This window comes from Saccopteryx leptura, chromosome 3 (genome assembly GCF_036850995.1).
Source record: "Saccopteryx leptura isolate mSacLep1 chromosome 3, mSacLep1_pri_phased_curated, whole genome shotgun sequence".
Classification (NCBI taxonomy): Eukaryota; Metazoa; Chordata; class Mammalia; order Chiroptera; family Emballonuridae; genus Saccopteryx; species Saccopteryx leptura.
The window spans coordinates 1898120-1923434 of record NC_089505.1 but is presented as its reverse complement, the minus strand read 5'-3'; the positions used below and the strand labels follow the sequence as shown (position 1 = coordinate 1923434).

At 47.9% G+C, this 25315-nt stretch overlaps 1 protein-coding gene across 1 annotated transcript in view; it reads left to right on the top strand.

The window, feature by feature from the left end:
- PRKN (parkin RBR E3 ubiquitin protein ligase) overlaps positions 1-25315 on the top strand; it is an 893077-nt gene that overhangs the window by 511870 nt on the left and 355892 nt on the right. The window contains exon 5 of the mRNA XM_066372515.1: positions 13740-13823. Within this exon, the coding sequence (XP_066228612.1) occupies positions 13740-13823 (84 nt within the window). The remainder of the gene's footprint in view (positions 1-13739; positions 13824-25315) is intronic.

Sequence of the window (25315 nt, the reverse complement as noted above, 5' to 3'; positions counted from 1 at the left end):
TTATTTTAAATATTGTATTTGTTCCCGTTTTGTTTTTTACTTTAAAATAAGATATATGCAGTGTGCATAGGGATTTGTTCATAGATTTTTTTTTTATAGTTCGGCCCTCCAACGGTCTGAGGGACAGTGAACTGGCCCCCTGTGTAAAAAGTTTGGGGACCCCTGCCATAGGGAGTGGTCCGCTGAGCCACCTGTGGCTCTGTTCCAACTGGCCCACCACGTGAGGACTCTGCTGTGCACACGCTCACAGAGGTCACCGACCAGCTAGCGTGTCCCAACACAGCAGCTGCTGATGATAGCAGAGTGTGTCGCCTTAGACCTTATTTTTAATTTTTTTTTTACAACATTGGACTCGGGAGAATCTGTTTTCACGCTAAGTGGAGTTTGGCTCAGTGGTCGTAATTCTGGGCTCTCTGACAGCCCAGAGACTTGAATATTCTGTCCCAGGAGTGTGTTTCTATATTATTATTGAGTAACTGTCTCCTGCCTTATAATGAAGCCTGCTTGAATTTTATTTTAATGCACTAGAGATGCTATCCTACCCATACTGGAGTGCAGAATACTCCACTTAGCAGCACAACACAGGAGAATCGATTAGTGCAGACTTTTCATTGGCTAGAGCATTAGTATAAATTACGCTTTTAAAAGCATCAGTAACGTAGGGTAATCTCAAGTGACCTACATAGCAACTACTGTAACCCTGTGACACAGTTGTCACGCTCACCTCATGAATGTATTCATGCTCATGATTTTCGGATCATCATGCAAATGTTATTCTTAATAAACATTCAAGTAATGCTAAACAGTGACACCTGAAACGCCGTGGTGGCAGGCCTCAGGTACCTCTCCAGTCATGGCAGATGCAGATCTGCCAACTGCAACCACGGTGTGTAGGAACTTTCCAGAACAGGAGCACGCTGTCCCACAGCCGAGCTGAGAGGGACCAGCCGCCAGTCTTCGCATCACGGGGACCCATTTCTCCTCAGAGCTTGCTCTGCTGATGTCTGCACCACACAGCTGCCTGTCGAGCATATTAATAGACTACGAACACATTTCAAGCAGAATTAAAAAAGATTCTATATTAGCCATTCAAATATTTTGGAAAATATGAATATAATGCATTTAATATCTTTGGCCCCTGTGAAAAATTAAGTGGTTATCCTGATGATCATTTTTATTATTATGGGAAATTTATGTTTATTTTACTCACTTTAATTCTTTAAACATTTTTAATTATAATAGTCTTTGTATCTCTGGACAAATAACTATTTTAGTAACCAGTAGTTGTTAACATTCAAGAGAAGTGAAGAAATACCAACCTCTCTATTTTTAAATATGAGTTCATGTATAGATTACAAATCTCTGTTACAGGTGCTCTTAGTAGATAGAGTATGTCAGAGTTGTTTGTTTTGTTTTTTTTGCCTAAAATGTAAATAGTTCCTAAGGTGAAATAAAATGGTAATGTTACTGTTTTTTTTTCCCCCCCAAAAGCTTTCTGGCATCCAGTTATTGTAACAATAAATGAATTGTAACTATTTTTCATTCCTGAAAAGACAAGTTGGATGTCTAGGAAAGAGGTTTGATATTCGACTACTAGATGAGAAGACACATTTAATTCACAATCTGAAGAAAATTCTTATTTCTATTTTGGGAAGTAAAACCTTTAAATTGCAATATAAAGCACTGGGCATGCTAGTCTCGTTTTGTGGATTTTCTGCCTCTGCGTTTCAGAGTAGCATGCGCAGTGCTTTATATTGTGATCCTAATGGTTTGGCTTATTGAGGAAAAAAGGTAACTGCCCTCACATGGTGTTTTAAAGGTGGAAAATCACTTTTCCTGTTTTTGTTGTAGTTTTATTCTCACAACAAACCCGCGGGGTGTGGATAAAGCTGCTGTGACTCCTGGGGAAATCCAGCACCCTGGAATCTAAATGACTTGCCCAAGGGCACCCCTCCGTAGACAGTACGTGGTGAACTCAGCTACTGTCGTTATTCTGTATTCTGTGTTGTTCTAAAGCATTCTCTTCAGAAGTCACCTGGGTCCCCAGGCTCCATAAACACGTAGGATGGGGGCCATGCCTCTGCATCCCCATGTGTCCCCGTCAGTCTGGAGGGCTGGGGAGCAACCCTGGGGCCCTACACTTGCAACAAAATGGCCAACGGCAAAGCAGATGGTGACACCTAGACTTGAAGACACATGAGCTTGCAATAAACCATAGCAGAGAGCGGGTGAGGGGTGTTTGATAAAGAAATACGAGAATTTGTTTTCCAATGAACAGAACTTAAAGGCAACATGATGCTGGTTCTAGAAAGGCACCCTGGATATTACTCAGCACAACCTCAGACCTTCTGATTGAAAGACACCAGGAAATCAAAGGGTTTTCTAAACAGAGAAAAGTTCCAGGAAGAATGAAAATAATGTGTGACTCAGTTTCCCAGTAAGGGTTCCTGCGGCTTTATCTGGGAGGATGGCTAGAAAATCCACACCTAGGCGTGGGGGGGTGGGGGGGTGGGGGGGCTAGTGGTCAGCTCAGGAACGGCCGCAGGGGCTAAACTGGGGAAAAGGGAGCTCAGAGTGTCCCGAGCAGGGGGTGTGGCCACTGGAGGGTTTTAAGCAGGAGAGGCTCAGGTGCTGGCTCTAGTTCCTGTTAGGAGACCCCCCACAGGCAGCTGGGTGGAGAGTACATCTGGAGGAACTCACATGTATGGTAGGAAGCTCGTTAACAAGTTCTGCAATAATCCAGAAGAGAGAATGAGGTCTCAAAATAAGGTTGCAGCTGTGAGTCTAAAAGGAAGGAGAGAACATCAACAAATACTGAGACCAGGCCGCTAAATGAGAATTCACTGCTGTCTTAGGGACAAAAGCTGATAAACTATCTCAGCAGTTCCTCCTTCTTCAAAGACTTATATGTCAACATAGAGCTCCATGTTTCATAGGACATACTCAAGCTCACTCTATGCTCCCTGGAGCTTAAGCACAAGGGAATGCCCCCCACCTTTTTCTTTTTTTTTTTTTTTTGAGTATTTTTTCTTTTATTTATTTATTTTTTGTATATTTCTGAGGATGGGGATGGGGAGGCAGTCAGACAGTCTCCTGCATGCGCCTGACTGGGATCCACCTGGCATGCCTACTGGGGGGGAATGCTCTGCCCATCTGGGGTGTTGCTCTGTTAGGACCGGAGTCATTCTGGTGACTGGGGCGGGGGTCATGGGGCCATCCTTAGTGCCCAGGGTGGATTTGCTCCAGTGGAGCCTTGGCTGTGGGCGGGAGGAGAGAGATGAAGAGGAAGGAGAGGGGGAGGAGTGGAGAGGTAGATGGGCGCTTCTCCTGTGTGCTCTGGCCAAGAATCGAACCCGGGAATCCTGCACACCAGGCCAATGACTCCGACGGGTCTACCATATCATGCTTTTTACTTAAAAAAAAAAATTTACATTTCTTTTGAACAGGAGACACCAAATCTTTTTCGCCTGCAAACTACTACCTTCTTTATTAGATCTAGCTAATAACACTGTTCTGTCTTTTTTCCAAATAGCTCCAGATATATGGAAAAGATTTATATAGGCAGATGGGGATCCTCAAACCCCTCAGCGAGATCTTCTGAGAATGGCTTTTAAGATACCTAGAGGCAGAAAAAGCCCAATAGAGATCAGGGGAACTACCAGCTTTTAGGATACACCCTTAAAGGCTCCAACACCCCAAAGGGGTCTCATAGGATGCCATCTGGGTCCTGCTTCAATAGTGGAAAGGAAGGTCATTGAGCTAAAGCCTGCCAGGCTTACACGCCTCTGCTGTGAGGAAACAGGGACACTGGAAGGTAGGCTTCCCCCTCGCTCCTCTAAGGGAGGGTTCAGTCTCTTCCAGCCCTGCTCCAACCACCTATGACCTAACCTTGCCCAGAAAGCTGGGGTTTGCCACTGAAGGCTGAAAGTGCCCAGGGCCGTGGGCCCCATCTACGATACTGTGGACGAGCCTAGGGTATTTCTTCCAAGAAGCAGGTAAACTGATCTCATTCGCACAAGGGCCACTTAACTATATTTTGCCTGAATAGTCAGGTTTTTTATTCTTCCCTCAAAGATCTCTGTTGTGGGTGTTGATAGTCCTATTTTCTGCTGCTTTGCTTAATATATAGTGTTTCCTTTATCCCTCCTACCTCAATGCCCCACTCATATTTCAGGCTGGGACCTACTCCTAATTTAGAGCTCTCTTTCCTCCTTTTGCCAACTTGTACTATGAATTTACCTTTTCCACCCAGCTTAGTGTATCCCAAGGTTCTCTTTACCAGGCCACAGTCACAGAGCTCCAGGGAAAAGCAACCTGGTCTCATCTCTCCAGGCAGAGGAGAACAGAAGCTCCATATCCACGCATGCTGCAAATGGCTTTTTCCAGTCTACCTGAATCATTACCAGCTAGAAGCAGCGGTCATTGGGACTTGGACATGAGCTGCAAAGTATAGAATGGTGACAACAATTCCAGTGCCATGCGGACTTTTCCTGTGGGGAACTTTCCTGGACTCCTGCTCCCTGTGACAGCTCCTAACAGACTGAACTGTGGTTGGGTTGCATTTTTCAGGGATTTGGCATGGGGATGGGGCCATCTTGGACTTGGGGAACATGTTAAGGACACTACTCTTTTAGGGATTCTTGCTGTATGGGCCAAGTGTTTGCTTAAAGGCTTTTAATCACTGTAAAAAAAATAGAGGACTGGATGAAGAAGATGGGGCACATATACACCATGGTATATTATTCAGCTAGGAGAAATGGTGACATCGGATCACTTATAGCGGAATGGTGGACTCTTGGTAGCATTGTGCGGGGTAAAATAAGCGAATCAGAAAAAAACAGGAACTGCAGGATTCCATACATTGGGGGGACATAGAAGCGAGACTAGGAGGCATGGACAGGAGTGTGGTGGCTGTGGGGGGTGGGGGGAGGGAAGGAGGGAGAGGGGGAGGGGGAGGGGTACAGAGAGAACTGGATGGAGGGTGGCGGAGGATGATCTCTTTTCGGGTGATGGGTATGCAACAGAGCTGAGTGACAAGATGACCTGGAGATGTTTTCGTTGAATGTATGTACCCTGATTTATTGATGTCACCCCATTAAAATAAAATTTTATTTAAAAAAAAAAAAATGAAATAAATTGGGGTGACATCGGTTAATAAGATTATCTAGGCTTCAGCATACAATTTTATGACACATCGTCTGTGTATCTCGGGAAGGACAAAGGGGGTGAAATACATGGTGATGGAAGAAGATTTGACTTTGGGTGGTGGGCACAGCGAAAGAATGTCTTTTTGAGATGCAGAATCTGCCTAAGTGTTCCTACTTGTTCCTGAATGTCCTTGCTTTTCCAACAGATTGCCATCTGGCAGTCGGCACTTGGATCCCGTGGGGTCTTAGACCACGCATTCGAGCTTGTTCCTGAACTTGATCTGTTCTAACGGGACGGTGCAGCCCAGGGGTTACTGCACCCTGAACAGTTGTGACAAGGTCTGAGGGAGGAGCTCCAGGGAGGTTTTGTTAACCGTCTTACCTCTTTCCTGGGTGCCAGGCCACCAGCTGTCACAGCTCATGATTCCCAGCCTGCCAGCTTACTGAAGAAGTCAGAGAGAAGACTGGGTCCCACCTGGCTTTGTGGGTTTGTGTGCAGGAGGGTCCGGTGAGGGGTCTGTCGAATCCGCTCTTGTCTTCCTCTTCCTTCGAGTACCGACGTGGAAAGTCGTCACTGCCCTGTCTTATTCACACAGCAAAACGGGAGTCCTTTCACAAGCGCGTGAGGTTTTACGCACCCACGTTTATTTCTGATACATTATCTGTTGTTTCCCAGACGAACGGCCAGCCGAGCTCTCCGAGGCTCAGTCATTCACAGGCAGAAGGAGGAGACCCTGCCAAGTTGTCCAGAAAAGTAGCTTTATTATGAAGTTTGGGAAAAGTTTGACTCTAAGTTCTAATTTCAATATTTCAGTATTATTTTCCTTGGCTTTGGGTAAGGTGATGGCAGATGTGTTCTAAATTAGCTAAAAATCAAGTAATATGATTTTGAGAAAACATTTCCTTAAACCAAAGCATCATTTTGGGCGAGAAACATGCTGTGTGTCTCCCTTTGCCTCCTGATTCCTGAGCAATGTCACAACTACTAGATGAACGTGTTTGTCACTGTGGCATGTATCGAAACCAAGTGTGTCCGTGCCTTAGCCGGCAGACTCGTTTCAAGAATCCTAATCTGTATTTATTATCATTGATGGAAGGAATTTGAACCAGTTGGATACATGTACTGAAATCACGAGACTTGAAACTGTAGAAATGAGAGAGCATTGAACTTCAGAACCCTTGATCCGTTGACTGATATCATACATATTTCAAATAGAGCCAATTTGAGGTGTTAACATAAAAATCCAACAAGACTCTAAAATAGAATTCAATTATTTTAGGCAGATGTTGTTCTTTGAATAAAGAACAAATAATTTAAAGCAAGATCTTATTTCATTTGCTTACCATCAACTCTCCTGGGTGTTTCCTGTTTGTTAAAAATCGTTGGTTCATGGACTAGTTATTGGTGGATGGGGGTGGGAGGGAGCTGTTTTGAAGCAATGCGGAACTAATCACGACAGCTAATTGACAAGAGGCCCTGACCAGGCCTGTCTATCTGCGTGCATTCATTCTGCCCTGTCAGTAGAATGCGCAGAACACGCAGGCAGCTATGATGTGGCAAACCCACACGGGAGCGTCAACATCCTGTTGGGCTGCCTGGGGGGGAGCTTCGGTCTGCTGGGAACAGAAACGGGAAGGTCGGTGGTTCTGCAGCCGGTGGGCCTAGGCTTGCCTTCAGAGGAGTATAACGGGCTCACATCCACGCCAGTGGAGGAGCTAAGCCGATGGCCCCCCAAACCAAGGAACGGGCTGCTGGTGGGTGGAGCTTCAGTGGGCCACGGATATGTCCAGCAGGGCGATGCTCGTAGGGAGCAGTTGATGCTGTTGTCCTCAAGGTGTTTTGTTTGCTTGTTTAAGGTTTACTGATTTGAGAGAGATAGAGAGAAAGCAGGGGGCGGGGAGGAGTGAGAAGCATCAACTCGTAGTAGTTGCTTCTCGTATGTGCTCTGACCCGGCAAGCCCGGGTTTTGAACTGGCGACCTTGGCATTCCACATTCTAGGTCGATGCTTCACCCACTGCGTCAGCACCGGGCAGGCATCCTCACGGTGTTAGGAAGTCGGTTAACCTGACGTTCTCTGCCTCCTGCCATACCTTCCTCCTGTGCCTCTGAACCAGCAGGCAACACGTGTTGAGTCAGCAGGTGCCAGAAGGTTGGCGTTGCTGGTGCAGCCGGTGCTGGGAGCCCAGCGCCCACCGCCGCTGCGGCTGCTGCTCACGGAGAGGTCACTGGGGGGTTGAAGGGACGAGGGAGCAAGGGACCTCGAGAGGAAATGGGAGGCCCGGTCCTCTGAGCACGTGTGCGGAGATCAACGCGTCCTCCTAAAACTAGCATTATTTAAGAAAATCGGGTACTAGAATGACATATAACCAAGATCTACTTTGTTCTTCACCAAGAGTGATGGAAGAAATGTAGACAGAAAGATAAGTGAGTTTTATTACGTTAGTCTTATGAAGTCAAAAGCATAGAGCTGAAGGAGAGGAAACATAATCAACTAAATTTGGAGTTGGGGGACCCTCACAGAAAGGTGTGGGGCGAACGCCTTCGGGGTGAACTTGAGCCAGTGTGGATCTGTCTACAGACTTAGCTGGTTTTAATTAAGAATTCAGACTTTTTCTCTCCTCTCTCATTGGGCCGTAAGTAAATAGGCAAGAGTGATTTTTAGAGGTGACTGGACCTTGGTTCAAAGAGAATCAGGAGAAAGGGAGAGACAGGGAGAGGGAGGGAGAGAAATGGTGGGAGGGCCTGGAGATGCAAGCCTGGGGAATCCTATAAACTACAGCGTGTTCAGTGCTTATTAACTGGACCACGATGAGAAAAAAGAAAAAAAAAAAAAAAAAGACCGGGCCGCCCACTCATCCCAGGACCAACGGCCTCGCCTTGGGCCAGCAAGCATGTTCGTTCCTGTTTGTTTTTGTGAATGATGAGGATAGCGACCATGATTATCAGTATTACTAAGAAGGCCTTGCTCTCTTGAGCTCTGCACACCCTGGGTGCGTGAGGGACAGAGTAAGAACCCATCCCTCCCTCGGCCCACAGAGGTGGCTGGTCCTGGGAATGAAAGCCCCTCATGGACACGTGACGGTTCACAAAAACACAGCGGGTTCCAGGGAGTGAGAGCCCCTCGTGGACACGTGACGGTTCACATAGACACAGCGGGTTCTGGGGAATGAGAACCCCTCGTGGACACGTGACGGTTCACATAGACACAGCGGGTTCCTGGGACTGAGAGCCCCTCGTGGACACGTGACGGTTCACACAGACACAGCGGGTTCCTGGGAGTGAGAGCCCCTCGTGGACACGTGACGGTTCACACAGACACAGCGGGTTCCTGGGAATGAGAGCCCCCCGTGGACACGTGACGGTTCACACAGACACAGCGGGTTCCTGGGAATGAGAGCCCCCCGTGGACACGTGACAGTTCACATAGACACAGCGGGTTCCTGGGAACGAGAGCCCCTCGTGGACACTTGACGGTTCACATAGACACAGCGGGTTCCTGGGAGTGAGAGCCTCTCGTGGTCACGTGACGGTTCACATAGACACAGCGGGTTCCTGGGAATGTGAGCCCCTCGTGGACACGTGACGGTTCACATAAACACAGCGGGTTCCAGGGAGTGAGAGCCCCTCGTGGACACGTGACGGTTTACATAGACACAGCGGGTTCCTGGGAGTGAGAGCCCCTCGTGGACACGTGACGGTTCACATAGACACAGCGGGTTCCTGGGAGTGAGAGCCCCTCGTGGACACGTGACGGTTCACATAGACACAGCGGGTTCCTGGGAGTGAGAGCCCCTCGTGGACACGTGACGGTTCACATAAACACAGCGGGTTCCAGGGAATGAGAGCCCCCCGTGGACACGTGACGGTTCACATAAACACAGCGTGTTACAGGGAATGAGAGCCCCCCGTGGACACGTGACGGTTCACATAGACACAGCGGGTTCCTGGGAGTGAGAGCCCCTCGTGGACACGTGACGGTTCACATAGACACAGCGGGTCCAGGGAATGAAAGCCCCACGTGGACACGTGACGGTTCACATAAACACAGCGGGTCCAGGGAATGAGAGCCCCTCGTGGACATGTGACGGTTCACATAGACACAGCAGGTCCAGGGAATGAAAGCCCCCCGTGGACACGTGACGGTTCACATAAACACAGTGGGTCCAGGGAATGAGAGCCCCTCGTGGACACGTGACAGTTCACATAGACACAGTGGATTCCAGGGAATGGGAGCCCCTCGTGGACACGTGACGGTTCACATAGACACGGTGGGTTCCAGGCACAGGAGCAGCTTGCTCGTGCCACACGTGTTTAATGCCTGATGGAGGGAGGCCCATCCCAGCTCCCCGCCCTTTGGGAGCCGCGGGAAGTGATTTTTCTCCTGCTCTCTGCCCACTTCCTGTCCATGCACTTGCCCTCCTCAGTCCTACAAGCACACTGGGCAGGTTCTGTGGGCTGGCCGGGACCGTCAACCCCTCCTGATGCATCTTCACGGCAATTAATTACACTGGTGCAACAGACAGATTCAGATATGATCTCCTTACAGTTTTAACCATTACCCTGCATTATTTCATCCTTTCTGTTTCTTGAGAAAAGGTGGCCGATTGCATCCGGTGGCCGTTGGGAATTTAGAGCAGTATAGTATTCACCAAAGTGCCTTGTCTTATTCACAGAGTTTTGTTTTGCAAATTAAATCCTAATACTTATATGATGATGATGGCATCTGGGCATTCACTAGAAATCTAATAAACTTCTTATCTCGTTTAATAAGCATAGTCCGGTCCAGTCCTAATTATCAAGATATAAAGCCTGCTACGAAGCTTTACGTGGATAACAAATGTTGTTATTCAAATAGATTTGCATGCTTGGAATTGAAATGAGAGCTACCCTCTCCCCGGTTAGAACCCTACTCTGCCGCCCCAAACTGCCTCTCATCTGAGCTGTGGCAAACGCAGGCCTCGCCGTAGCAAACAGCTCGAACAGATGAAGATAATCATAGGGTTCTCCTAAATTAAATCCGTGAAGAGTGCAGGAAAGTGAGTCACTCTAAGTCTTTATTTGTCTCCATTGTTCAAATTCTATGAAACAGAACAGAGAGAAAGAACAGAAACAACCCACTGCTGTTTGAGTCTCCGGTCCCCGCGCTGCGCCTACAGCAGGGCTGTCAGCACTTGCTCCTGACATTGGGGGTGTCTGTGGGTTAGGAAGACGCTGGTAACTGAAAGTCCTGGAGGAGGAAGCACACTGTGTGACATTTAATGCATTCAGCGAGGTGGCACCCTCCATGAAGGGACTCTCCGTAAATAATGACAGCGATTGACCTCGTCCACACTCAGCGGAGCTGCCGTGCGGCAGACCAGGACTTGTTCCACCGGCAACGACGCAGGCTTCTTAAGGAGCCGTGATGATTCTCTCTTGCGATAATTATCTTGGGAAGGAACAGTGTTATCCCGTATTAGATCGTGAAATGCTTGCTTTTTACAATATGAAGCACACGTTAGTCCTGGAAGGAAATTTGTTTTGTGCCAAATTATGTTTTACAAGCCACAGCGATAACCCAGTATTGGGGAGCAGCTCCGAGGCAGCTGAGATACGCAGTTTAAACAGCTGTTGGGTTTACCGGGCAGGGTCGGGCAATCAATACCGGCGCAGACGCCTGTTGTGAGTAGTTGCTGATAGCAGCAGCAGCAGCCGCACCCTCATGTATTAAGCGTCTCTTCTGCTTGAAGTAGCATTAGATTTGGGGCCCTCTAAAGTGGGGTGAATGTATGAGCCCAACAATGCGCCCCACTGTCTCTTCACTGACAAATGTCTCCATGGCGTCCTATAGTTTACAATGGGCTTTCTCATCAATTAGCTCACTCTTTGTTTTATGTGACCCCAGACCCTTATTACCCACATGTACAGATAAGAAAGTGAGGCATAAGGTTGTGAAATCAATTTGCCTAAACTCTACTTTAATTGTGTCTAGAACTTAGATCTTCTGATGCTCTGTGTGTTGGGGCACTCTCTCCTGATCGCATTTTTCTGATCTATAGGAATCTAGCAGTACCCTATCATATTTATTGAGTATTAACTATGTGCCTAGTATTATGCTTATTATGCTAAGTAGTTTATCTCATCTAATCATCAGTGCTCTGAGGGAGGTACAATTGTATCCCCACATTACACATAAGAAACAAATGTTCTGGTTGAGTAACTTCCCCGTCATCGCATGGCAGGTAATGTCAATTCGGTTTACAATTTAGTCCATCTGATTCCAAAGAATGAAGACATTGTGTATTGTCTTAGCATCCTCATGGCATTGAAATCAGTACTTTGCATAATATTACGTTTAACTGTGTATTTAATTGAATCAGGTTAAGGACTGTTGTCCTAGCGTAGAGTAAGATCTTTAGAATGCTGTACAAGAGGAATGATGTGTTTGTCAATCAATTACCAGTATCGTCTGGTTGGGGATTTACACCCCAGAGACCAGTCTGGGGGTTGGTGGCCCATGGTCCTGTTGTCCAAACTCATGGTCTTTCTTTCTATGGTGGAACGCTCCTCTACTCACACCTTAGGTCTCAGCCTAAACAAAAAGTCCTTCCAACAAGTGGTCATGCCACTGAGTCATCTTTCTGAATCCGTGATCTATATGCATCCTATTGATATAAGTATCGTTCTACTTTATAGGTTTTAGTCAGTGGTGATATTGGTCAGGACAGATCCCCAAATGTCGTCTCTTGCTGCAATTGTCCATTCTCTCACCAATTCCAGCAACCCAACTCTGTCTCCTGCCCTTGGTTGGCTGGTTGGCTGGCTGGTTGGCTGGCTGGTTGGCTGGTTGACTGGTTGGCTGGCTGGCTGGCTGGTTGGCTGGTTGGCTGGTTGGCTGGCTGGCTGGCTGGCTGGCTGGCTGGTTGGCTGGTTGGCTGGTTGGCTGGTTGGTTGGTTGGCTGGCTGGTTGGCTGGCTGGTTGGCTGGCTGGTTGGTTGGCTGGTTGGCTGGTTGGTTGGTTGGCTGGCTGGTTGGCTGGCTGGTTGGCTGGTTGGTTGGCTGGCTGGCTGGTTGGCTGGTTGGCTGGTTGGCTGGCTGGTTGACTGGTTGGCTGGTTGGCTGGCTGGTTGGCTGGCTGGTTGGCTGGCTGGTTGGCTGGTTGGTTGGCTGGCTGGTTGGTTGGCTGGTTGGCTGGCTGGTTGGCTGGCTGGTTGGCTGGCTGGTTGGCTGGTTGGTTGGCTGGCTGGTTGGCTGGTTGGTTGGCTGGTTGACTGGTTGGCTGGTTGGCTGGCTGGTTGGCTGGCTGGTTGGCTGGCTGGTTGGCTGGTTGGTTGGCTGGCTGGTTGGTTGGCTGGTTGGCTGGTTGGCTGGCTGGTTGGCTGGCTGGTTGGCTGGCTGGCTGGCTGGCTGGTTGGCTGGCTGGCTGGCTGGCTGGCTGGTTGGCTGGCTGGCTGGCTGGTTGGCTGGCTGGCTGGCTGGCTGGCTGGTTGGCTGGCTGGCTGGCTGGCTGGCTGGCTGGCTGGCTGGCTGGCTGGTTGGCTGGCTGGCTGGCTGGCTGGCTGGCTGGCTGGTTGGCTGGTTGGTTGGCTGGCTGGTTGGCTGGTTGACTGGTTGGCTGGCTGGCTGGCTGGTTGGCTGGTTGGTTGGCTGGTTGGTTGGCTGGCTGGCTGGCTGGCTGGCTGGTTGGCTGGTTGGCTGGTTGGTTGGCTGGCTGGTTGGCTGGTTGGTTGGCTGGCTGGTTGGTTGGCTGGCTGGTTGGTTGGTTGACTGGCTGGTTGGCTGGCTGGTTGGTTGGTTGGCTGGCTGGTTGGCTGGCTGGTTGGTTGGTTGGCTGGCTGGTTGGCTGGTTGGTTGGTTGGCTGGTTGGTTGGCTGGCTGGTTGGTTGGTTGACTGGCTGGTTGGCTGGCTGGTTGGTTGGCTGGCTGGCTGGCTGGTTGGTTGGTTGGTTGGCTGGTTGGCTGGCTGGCTGGTTGGTTTCGAGCTGTCTGCCTCGTGTGGTCCTCAGGGCACTGGGCCTGGCTCTGCTCGCGCGATTCCAGGAAAGTATGGCCAGCTCTCTCCAGGGCTCCATCTTCTCATTGGCATCATGGGTTTGCTAGTTCTTACCTATGTTTCCCGGGGTCCCTCGGCGGCAGGCGGAGAGCTGAGCTGCTCAACCTGCCCGCTGGGACAGGCGGTCCTTCCGCGTGCCACGTCCGGTTCCACTGCTGCCCAAACAGTCTTATTGAGTGTGATGCACATGTGTGTTTTCATTTAAAGTTGTCCATTGAAATTACAATAAACTTAAGAGAAAGATTTAAGTTTTCAAGCAACTAAATCAAACTGTAATGGGGAGATTACCACATGTAAGTGACCTATATATTTGGAGTGATATGTCAAAAGTCACGTTAGGACATCTATGAATATGGTCCTGACCTACTGGACCCCCCAAAGGGTCCTGAGGACTCCCAGGGTCTATGGACCATACCTTGAAAATGTTTGGGGTATGTATTCATTTCACTGCCATTTTATAAGATAAGTAGACAGATTTTAGAGACTACATTAGGAAGAACATTTCCATTACAATTGGTGCCCCAAGGACATGTTTGTTTGCTTTTGTTTTTACCACAGGGCCCATCCTGCTGGGAGGATGTCTTAGTCCCTAACCGGATGAGCGGTGAATGCCAGTCTGTGAACTGCCCTGGCACAAGAGCGGTGAGTACCCGGTCAAACCCATGCTTTCTGTGATGGCGCTGCCAGTGTTCACCAGGAAATTACAGGAGAGACGAAAATGCCGACTGACTTTTCTTCCATCTGATAATATTCACCAAAAGTGTTGCAAGATTCAAAAGTGTTTATAACATTCGCCAAAACCTCCCCATCTCATTGCCTCCCGGTGCCCCTGTCCTAGAGACTTAACCACACTGGGTGACTGTGTTCAAACAAGACAGTTTTAACTCCTCACACAGGGATGTTCAGGGGAGTGCACAACAGGGCAGAGATGTTGGGAATGGCAAAGACGTGGTGTTGATGGTTTTCCTGATACTGTGACAGTTTATACCTTTGACCCATGGCATTCAAAACCACGTTCCGCCTGTGTAGGCAGTGCCCGGGCTGCAGGCGAGATCGGTCCTGTAGGTCAGCTGAATCTGCACGTGGATTGGTACATCTACCAGTGAAATGCAATTAAATGGATGTTTGTCTTAACATAGTATTTCTTTCCACCTTTCTGTACATGTGGAAGTTAAACATTTTCAAATACAACCCTAAACAGTCTTGAGTGATGCAGAAGGTGACGGACTTGTTGGAGAGTTTGGGACTGGTGTTGAGAGTCAGGGTTTGATTCCGCGGCTGGGGTCCGTTTCTCAAAGTCGGCATCAGGGAGGATTGTACAGAGCTTTTCCTTTTCTCATCACAAACGGTCCTGTATCATCTCGGGCCTTCGGTAACCGCACGGGAAACTTTGGTGAACCTCTCTGTGTCGGGATCTTGCTCCTCTAACTTTGCCATTCCTGGTCCAGTGAGACAAAAAGCATCAGCTAACTCTTTTGTAGAAAACGTTTTCAGCTCTGGAGTTTCTAGGTCCCTGTTTTCTTCCCTAAATGCTGCCATCTGTCTCTAGGTCCATGAGGTCTTCACTGGCTACTTCTCTGCCACGGGAGTCGAGTAACTCTCTGATATCATTTTCACTGGTGTCCACCTGCAGTTACTACCAGTAGCCCTCATGATGAGTAGCCCTCATGATGCCCTCTGTTCAGAAGTACGAGTGGTAGATAAGTCAGGTGGTTGTAACTTGGGGACGTACGGTATCTCGTCCTGCGTCTCTTTAGCAGTTTCTGACACAGTGGACCGTCACACAGGTGAGTGCAGGTGACCAGCTGTACAAGTGCCCTCCTCTGTCCTCTGCTGTTCCTTTAGTTTGCAAACAGATGCCCTGTGTTTCATAAAGAGCAGAGGTGTCTAGAGAGAGACCCTGATTACTGAAGTTATATTAAAATAATTTTATTCTTATGGTCGTGTTTGTAATTTGGATATGGCTAAAACTTTTTTTACCTCAAAAACCCCTGGGCGCATCATGATCTGAGTGTTAATTTGTTCTGAGCTGTAAATACTGTTTCGGTGCCAACACAAATGTCATTGTTAGTTCACAAACTGTCACAGCCAGCTGGCAGCTAATATCTCCTCCGAGGAGCAGAGTGTGTCGGTAGCAACAGGTGCAGCGCCGGAGCCCAGATCATGAGACGAGCCCCCCGCCCTGCCTGCAGGTGCGGCGCCGGAGCCCGGATCATGAGACGAGCCCCGATCATGAGACGAGCCCCCCGCCCTGCCTGCAGGTGGCTGCGCACGGCACCACAGTGGGCAGTGGCAACATGGCCACAGTCCTCCTCCACCCAGCGGGGTGGGGACCAAGAACAGATTCTGGTTGATGCCAGACCTGCAGAAAAATAATGACTCCTTTGGACTCACACCAGTTGAGCCTAAGACAGTCTTGTCAGTTTGCTGCTAGAAAGAAATTAAAGTGCATATATTTTAGAGGGGAGCATTCGTGAGTGTAATTATATTTATGTGACTGTGTACAAATGTAATATGTGTATATTGCAATGTACACAATATGTAGATATAATTACCTTTAATAATACTAATACTAATACTAATACTAATAATAGATCCATATCCTGTGGCACGTGTAACACTGTGGTCTCTGTATCCTCTTTACAGTAATGGGAGGTTCTTTGAAAATCTACTTCAGTCCCAGACAGTCTGCCCGCCTCTCAAGCGCCCTGGTATTATATAATTGAAAGGATTTGATCACACAGAGTAGAGAATTTTCTATCTGTGACATTTAACTTCAAGTCGGTCAGAGGGGGAGCTGTGTGGAGAGGGTTGAAATCATGGCTGAACGTTGTTGCACATCCAGCTTACCTCAGACATCACACACGGGACTCCACGTCAGTTAGGTTAGGGGGCAGCTCCGTGTCCGTCGTACACGGGACTCCACGTCAGTTAGGTGAGGGGGCGGCTCCGTGTCCGTCGTACACGGGACTCCACGTCAGTTAGGTGAGGGGGCGGCTCCGTGTCCGTCGTACACGGGACTCCACGTCAGTTAGGTGAGGGGGCGGCTCCGTGTCCGTCGTACACGGGACTCCACGTCAGTTAGGTGAGGGGGCGGCTCCGTGTCCGTCGTACACGGGACTCCACGTCAGTTAGGTGAGGGGGCGGCTCCGTGTCCGTCGTACACGGGACTCCACGTCAGTTAGGTGAGGGGGCGGCTCCGTGTCCGTCGTACACGGGACTCCACGTCAGTTAGGTTAGGGGGCGGCTCCGTGTCCGACTGCTCGGTGCTCTGATACCCTCAAAAGTCCTTCCAGCTCCCTCCATATACAAATCTGGGTTAAATTACAAGCACATATATTTTATTAAATGGCGGTGCTGACAACAAGGTAAACAACACCGTGTGGCTGCTCTCCCGGCCGTCCTGCTGCCGCAGGGGGCGAGAGTTCTTCTTTACTTTTCATGACCGAGCAGTATTCCACGGTGTAAATGTACCCTGGGGTGCTTATCAACTCACCAAGTGCAATAAGCTAGAGAAAGACAAGGAGCATATGATGTCGCTCACATGTGGGATCAAATGAACACAATCAGCTGACAAGCAAAATAGAGACAGACTCAGACACAGAGAGCAGGCTGGCAGCTGTTGGGGGCGGAGAGCTGGGTGGGGGTAGAGAGCGTGAGTGAAAAAGAGGAAAAAACTCATGGACACGGACAGCAGAGTGGTGACTGTTGGGGAGGAGTGGGAGAGGGTGGAGGAGGGATAGATGGTGATGGAATGGACAGAGACTTGACCTGAGGGGGGTGGGCACATTATGGTGTACAGGGATGTGTTGTAGAATTGTGTCCCTGAGACCCGTCTAACTGTATTAACCAGTGTCATCCCTATAAATTCAGTGAAAAGGAAAAAAGGTTAGGCCCTGGCCGGTTGGCTCAGTGGTAGAGCGTCGGCCTGGCATGCAGAAGTCCCGGGTTCGATTCCCAGCCAGGGCACACAGGAGAAGTGCCCATCTGCTTCTCTACCCCTCCCCCTCTCCTTCCTCTCTGTCTCTCTCTTCCTCTTCCCCTCCCGCAGCGAGGCTCCATTGGAGCAAAGATGGCCCAGGCACTGGGGATGGCTCCTTGGCCTCTGCCCCAGGTGCTAAAGTGGCTCTGGTCGCAACAGAGCAACGCCCCGGAGGGGCAGAGCATCGCCCCCTGGTGGGCAGAGCGTTGCCCCCTGGTGGGCGTGCCGGGTGGATCCCGGTCGGGCGCATGCGGGAGTCTGTCTGACTGTCTCTCCCCATTTCCAGCTTCAGAAAAATACAAAAAAAGAAAAAAGGTTATATGCCAAAAGTTCAGGGAAGCTGGACTTCAGAGAGGAAATATTGTAAACTGTAGCCACTGACCACTGAGGCATTGAGCCTCAGATACCAGAGGTCACAGCGCAGTTTAGGGCCTCGTCAAGGTGGGAAACAGAACCGTGGACCCACACATAAAGCTAGCACCCTTGTTGGATCCACTGGAGAGGAAGGTGCTCGGAGCTGTGGCCTGTTTTGCTTTTACTGCAGGTAGAGGTGAAATGTCACTCCTTCGAATTTGTAAGTAAGAACCCATCTTTACGGGAACTTGGAGCCAATCAGTGTTCACGTCTACTGCATGGCCCATGGGTCCTGAATCACGAGTGGCGTTTAAAGTGGTGGAGCTAGGAAGTGGGCTAAACTTACCGAAAAGTTCCCAGGAGGCTGGTGCTCTCAACTGGGTCCTCAACTATCTCCCTCAAGTCATGTTTTGAGGAGCGTGATCTAACACTCAGAAAAAATCCCACGTGGAAACACGCTGTCATAAATGAGGGTGAGCAGGGATCGAACCTGGAAAGAATAGAGAAATTGAGGCTGTCAGGCAGAGAATACAAACATGCATACTGTGTATAAGAGATGACACTGCATGTAAGAAGTGATTTAAGAAACACTGTCAGGAATATCCAGTCCTATGAAACAATCAGACACACACAAACACACATGCACGCACACACAGACACAAGAACGTCTATAAAATAACTGACACGAGACGGACTAAATGGGTTAAACAGCAGGTAAGGAAAGGTCAAAGAGAAATTGTAACTTACATCTGAAATTTCACCTGGTTAGATTATTCAAAACGCTACCAGAAAATATAATTGATTTAAAGTAAAATAAAAAATAGAGAAGCTTAACACCATGGAGGATAGAATAAGAAATTTCAAATATTGGATTTCTGGAAGAAAATAATAGAGAATGATGGAAAGAGAGCATAGAAGTCGATCATGATTCAGGATGTTACACAGTTTCTAAGACTTCGGGAAACAGGTGCATCCCAAGGAGTGAAGTGAAGGCGGTACTAACCCCATCAGAGTGAGGGAGCCCCTGCGACCGCCTCATCTCTCGGCTGCAGACCATCCCCCCAGCCTGGGTGGGGACCGGGCTCAGAATTAACTCCGAATCCCCCCCCCCAGGCTCTCTCTCTGGAGCCCTTCCACGTGGCCGGGTGCCTGCAAGGGAACGGAGGGGCACTCCTAGACTTCAGGGTCCCCCCCCAGGAGGTGCCACTGGCACTGAGCACTGTCCCCTGCGGTGGGCAGCCAGCCGGACACCCAGAATGAAGGAGGGCTTACAATAAAGCCTTGGTCACTGCCCAGAGCAGGGCAGATGGAGGCGAGGGGATTCGCGAGCCGGTCAGTGGACATCACGCAGCATCACATCAGACTCATGCGACGAGGCCGATGCTGTACCCACTGCGCCACCACAGGGCGGGCCCTTCCGTATTTTCTATGGTATTATGTGTGTTTGTTTCCCAAGGAGGTGAGAAGAGAGGCGTTTAATCATCCTTAAGGTTGCAGGGCAGTTTGAATTTTGGGCAGTACTTTGTACACCACATAGTATATTCTCATAAAAACATTTAACTTCTATCACTTGGGTAAAATATCCACATACTTAAAATTCAAAAGAGCAGGGTTTTCCTAATGTATTCTTAATTAATATTTATGCACTTCCATAATCTGACTAGCTCATTTGAAATAGCAGTGCAGTTTAACCTTGGTTTTTAAGAGTACAAATATAAACTTGACCTTTACACAGAGGAATCTGAACCTAATTCAATTTTACAGTAATTGGTGTCATCGCAGGAAGGAACGTAGCATTCGTTCTGAAAGGCATCTTATTTTTTTTTTTTTATTAATTTTCTAATCTGCTTGAGATTAAACGAGGGGGAAAACCAATTAGGATTTTCTCTGTTAGTGAAATTAATTCACTTGTAGATATGACATAAGACTTTGGATTTTCTGTGTCAATCTTTCTTTTACATTTTAAAATAAAAATGTTAAGGTATCTCTATGATACCTTAAACAACAAAGATCTCTGTGTTTGTGCATGCGTTGAGGGATATATGTTTCTTTTTTTTTTTATTTGCATACACATGAGCTAAGGCAAACCAGATGCCCTGTTCTAGGCGTCAGTCCCGAGTTCCCCATCATAACCTGTAGAAGCGAATATCCCCAGTCACGGGCACTCCCCTGTGAGGACCTGCCGCCAATGGAGAGTTTCTCAGCCCCCCCCCCCCCCCCCGTGAGAGCCAGACTCCTCCCTCACACCTGACCATTGAACAGCAGAGTGTGGGATAAAGCAGGGGTCCCCAAACTTTTTACACAGGGGGCCAGTTCACTGTCCCTCAGACCGTTGGAGGGCTGGACTATTAAAAAAAACTATAAAAAAATCCCTATGCACACTGCACATATCTTATTTTAAAGTAAAAAAACAAAACGGTAACAAATACAATATTTAAAATAAAGAACAAGTAAATTTAAATCAACAAACTGACCAGTATTTCAATGGGAACTATGCTCCTCTCACTGAACACCAATGAAAGAGGTGCCCCTTCCGGAAGTGCAGCGGGGGCTGGATGAATGGCCTCAGGGGGCCGCATGCGGCCCACGGGCCGTAGTTTGGGGACCCCTGGGATAAAGGGATATTTTCTTGTATAAAAGAGGGAAAAACTTAAAATTGAAGCATGCCTCCTTTAAGTCTGTTTGTGCTGCTGTAACGAAATACCAAAAACCAGGTGGCACATAAGTGGCTAACCTTTCTTCTTCATAGTTCAGGAAATTGAGAAGTTCAGGATCAAAGCACCAGCCCCCTTCCTGGTTCTCAGAGGGCCACTGTGCGGCACGAGGACAGGAATCCTATCCAGGAGGACGCCCTGGCTCTCAGGCCCCACCTCCAAACACCATCCCAACAGGGGGGAGGTTTCAACACAGGAATGTGGAGGTGACGCAAGTGGGCCATTATCTTTATACTTGTAGGGGACGTGTTGGTTTTTCTACTGAACAGCCTGTAACACACGTCATATTTTGTTTTTGAGAAGTAATATTTACCTAAAGCGCCATGAGAAATAATGTCATATTTTCTTTTTTAGTTTATTTTATTTTGACAGGAGTTAAAGTCTTCCACATAGAATTTTTTTTTTTAGCAAAAACAGTCAAGAGGAACCTCTTAAAATAGCACAAAGATTTATTTCAAAAAAAATTAGATACTAAAAACTATCCCCTGAACTTTAATGCAGAACAATTATTAAACTCAATGTAATCAATGGAGAGTTTTCATCTTACTCAACATGGAGCTTATGTCTCACATTTCCCCCCAGTTGGGCTCACGAGATGTCAGCTGGGACACTGGTGTGAACAAAAGTTAATATTCATAGTCTCGATCTCCGATTTCATCTTCTCGGGAGATGCTGACTAAAATGAAATGAATAGCAAATAGGAACAATTTTTATTTATAAAGCATTTGCATATGTGATATCCACAGAGTTCCTTATTAATGTTTTAGTTTCAATGAAATTACTGTCCCCAAAGGGATCGGCATTTTTTTTTTTTTTTTGGTTGTTCGCATTGTTATTTTAGACTTGTTGATTGGAATCTCACAGGATGAGATTCAGGATTTCTCAGGATGGTTTTCTGGTGTAGACTCTAAGTTCTTATTTTATCCAGTATCTAATAATAATTAAAGATTGCCTTTGTAATAAAAAAAAAAACCACAACAAAAAACAAACCAAAAGAACAGTGAAAGATCTCAGGTTGACCAAGTTTCCATGAGCTGGTCACAGAGGACCGCTCTCTTACCCGCCAGACACAGAGGACACTGTGAGCTCAGTGCTCCTGTGCAGCTCAGCTCGTGCACACAACTCAGTGACCACCCCGGGCACAGGCCTCTCCCGACATGTGTTTAAACAGTGCCAGCCCTGTGGCTTCCGGGAGCCCCGCTGAGCACTTCACGTGGAGGGTGGACAGCGGGAACAGCACTCAGAGGGGACAGGGCCTTCCTGTGTCCCTCTCGTCCTGGCTCTGATGTTTGGCCAAAGGGAAATGGTCTCCCTGTCCATCCCACTGTTCCGCCCAGTCATATTTCCTTAATTCTGAGTAAAACGGAATTGTGAAAGCTTTGAAGTCAAGTTCAGGTTATGATTGAAGGGTACCTACCCGTGACAAAATGTCCTCTGTTGTCTGACATGCCATTTGGGTGACAAACTTGAAACTTCTTATAACATTTTTCAAAAACCCATCAAGTATTCGGACTCAAGGACAGTTCATTTCTAAACCACGTTCTTAGTACTTGATAACAAAAAGCGACACTTTTTTCAAATGAAGTTACGAATTACAAGATAACTTTTTTTTATTACAGAATCAGCTAAAATTTTGCAAAGTTAAAACGTTAAAAAAAATCTACACATAAAAACAAATTAGTCTGCTATGAAAAAAAGGTGGCAATTTTCAAGAGTGCTGAAGACATTGAGGTAGAAAGAAAGAGCCCGGGGCAGCAGGAGGCTCTAAAGCCTAGAGTCGGTTCAAGGGGACTTTCTTCTCCCAGGACATGGCCCCTTTTATCCTGGCCCTTTACAACTCAGGGGGAAGTTGAACCATCAGCTCTCTTCTCCATGGCCTTGCTCGAGACTCTTGTGCGCCGTTCTAAGAATAAACTCATCTGCGAGGACGGGAGGTCAGGCACCGGCGCTCAGTGCCCGCGGAGCGAGCGCAGCCCACGGGGAGAGCCAGCGCGCACACTCAGCCCCGTGCGAGTCACCCTGGTTTACTGTATGATGCCGGTTTTCAAACCAGTGTGCCGTTTCCCTCACCTATTTTTTAAATACTGAAATTAATTCTTGCACCCTCAATTGCAGGAAACTCCTATTCTGCATGAATTGCAAGATTTTCTTTTCCACTTGCCGATCTGAGATTCACTGTGCTGTAATTTGTCTTTTGTGTACACACAGTAGAAGAAAATCATGCAGATTACCACAGCGCCGCTTAGATAGGAGCAATTTTAAACCTGTTTCTTATTCCCAGAGGCTTCAAAAATTACTTAATTTTTTTTTTGTTTTTTTTTTTTTTTGTCTTTCCCTGGAATGGTTTCCAAAGTCAATTATGTCGGTAAGAGTCTGTATTGAAGGTTGTGTTTAGACTTTAGACAAGGGCCTCAGACAACAAAGGCCCAACAAAGGAATGCATCATGATGAGTCAGAAAGAGATGGGCTTCCAGACCTGAGGCTTTCGAGCTGGGAGAAGGTGTGTCAGACCAGCAGAGCAGCAATAGCGTAAACAACCATTTCAAAGAGATTCCTAAATGCAAGTCTGAGAATTGGAGCTAAGAAAGATTAAAGACAGATGTAAACATCCCCACCTGTGGCGTTGGGGTCCGTAGATTGGACCTCGTGGAAGTTCCAGAGGTTGGGGACCGGAGGTCACATGGTGATGGCCTCTGTCCCACTCTCAGGAGGCTGATGGAGGTAGAAGAATGGAGGAGGGTTAGAGAGTAAGGGGGCAAGCCAGTGAGACCGGCTTCTCAGCCGGGAAACAGCCCTCTGACCCTTCAAGCAGGCGACTGGCGGCCCAAGAAGTCCCCCCGCCTTCATGTCCCGGTGACGTCATGAGAAGCCACCGTCTCTCTTTCCAGGTCAAGCCTGCTCTCCAAAAGTTATCAAGGGCCGGGATGACACTTGTTTTTAAGCTATATGCCACAAGCCATGCCGAAAGCCAGTTTACCAAACTTGAGATTTAGAATGGAAATGTAAACACGTGGAGAGTAAAGTAAACACCGAGAGGAATTTCAGGCGCTATTGACCTGCATGTGGTGAAGCGGCTTCTTCCACCGCTGTTTCTCAGAAGACAGACGTAGTTTGGGATTCTCGGATGTGCGTTTCCGAAAGCAGGTAATTGTCATCCCCGTCAGTACTCAAGAGTTCTGGGAAATAAACTCGGGTCTGACCATCTTACAGGACTGTGTTTATGAGAAGACGAGAAACCCCTGCGTTCGAAGATTGGAAGGCAGAATCTGATTTTCAAAATCTGCGTCTTTCCATCAAAAGAAATAGTTATTTTTGTACCAGGTATTTATTTGTGGGTTTCCTCGCTGGGCAGCAAACAAAGACCTCCCGCACTGGGATGCTCGCTTATCAACATCTGTCTGTTTCCAGTTTGTGAAACAAGGATTGTGCAGCCCTCTTGGAATTGCGCCGTGTTTGTGAGGATTCAGGACTCAAAGCTTCCTGGGTTTCCAGAATGAAAGGTGTTCTGTCGAGATGACACATCTGACTTTATATAACATAAAATATCTGTAGATTTCCACACCTTATTCGGAAGTACTTACACAGGAGTCTCCCCGTGTCTGTGGGGACTTGTACCAGGAGACCCCGTGGATGCGTGAAACCACAGTAATTACCAAACCCTCAGGATACTGTGTTGTTTTCCTCATACATACGTACCTATGATAAAGTTTAATTTGTGAATTAGACACAAGAAGAGATTAACAACAATAACTAATAATTCAGTGCAACAATTATAATCTGTACTGAAAGTTATGTAAATGTGGTCTCTCGCCCTCTCTGGAAATATCTGATTGTACTGTCCTCACCCTTCTCAATTTTTCCGAATCACAGTTTCCCAGGTAGGAGAGTCATTCTCACTGTAGATCGTAGCAACTCAGCGTAGGGGCTTTTCTTCCTTACTGAGTTGAGGACTCGTACCTTTTCCTGGAAGGAAGCGCTGTGCAGCCTCTCTTTGGTGTGTCTGAATCACCAGCGTCGCTGCGCCTGGGACTTGGGGTCATCATGAAGTAAAACAAGGGTGACGTGGACACAAGCACTGCGACACCGTGACAGTTCGTGTGATGACCCAGACGCACGGGCAGGCAGCGTGTACAGGGTGCAGACGCAGGACAAAGGGCGATTCAGGTCAGCGGGAGGGGGGCGGGGACGGAGCAGAAAAGCAGAGGATTCTGTCCTGCTACTCAGAACGGCTTACAATTTAAAACCCAAGAATTGCTTATTTGTGGAATTTTCCATCTGACATTTTCAACCGCGGTTGACCTCGGGTCACTGGAGCCACAGAAAGCAAGACCGTAGGGAAGGGGGAGCTACTGTATCTTCCTGGATCCCAGAATCCTCCTTTCTCCTCAGGGTTATCTAATTTATTAACATCTCACCTGGACCGTTTCCATGGACGGTTTCAATCAAGCAAAGAACCACTTCTCCGTGTGCTCCTACCATTTCATTAAAATTTATGCTGATGTTCATAAGAATTATAAATGTCATTAAGTGACTCAGGTTGAGCAGGTAAAACACTCTCATCACTTAGCACAATGTCCAACCCATAAAGACCCTTTAGAGCACCCGTTCTAATTCAGTGTTTCATAACGAGCAGTATCAGTTATTACAGGGGCACGCATTTAGACTTGGACATTTTCTTGATTGAACAATGAAATCTTTTAAATACGCTCACTCCGAGGACCCGGTTGAGCCGTGCACTTCAGAGCTGAGGTTACAGCAAATGTAAGTGGATAGGAATGTTCAGTGTCATTACGGCTCAGTGGTGACGGGAAATGGCCCTGAGAGAACAAAGCCACTACAAGTAGAAAGGCAGAGGCGCGTTTTGTCAGGGGGGCTGCCCCAGGGACAGCTGAGGCTTCCTTCTGGGGAGTAATCAGTCAACCACACTTTATACAGAAGCGGCCACTATAGACAGAATGGTGTCCCTCAGCCACAGTTAGGGGACTACATGAACTCCGTGGCCATCAGATCCCAGGAGAGCCATTCAGAGAGAGGTCACCCAGCCGAGAAGGTTAGCTTTGTCACTACAGAGTGACCATTATTAC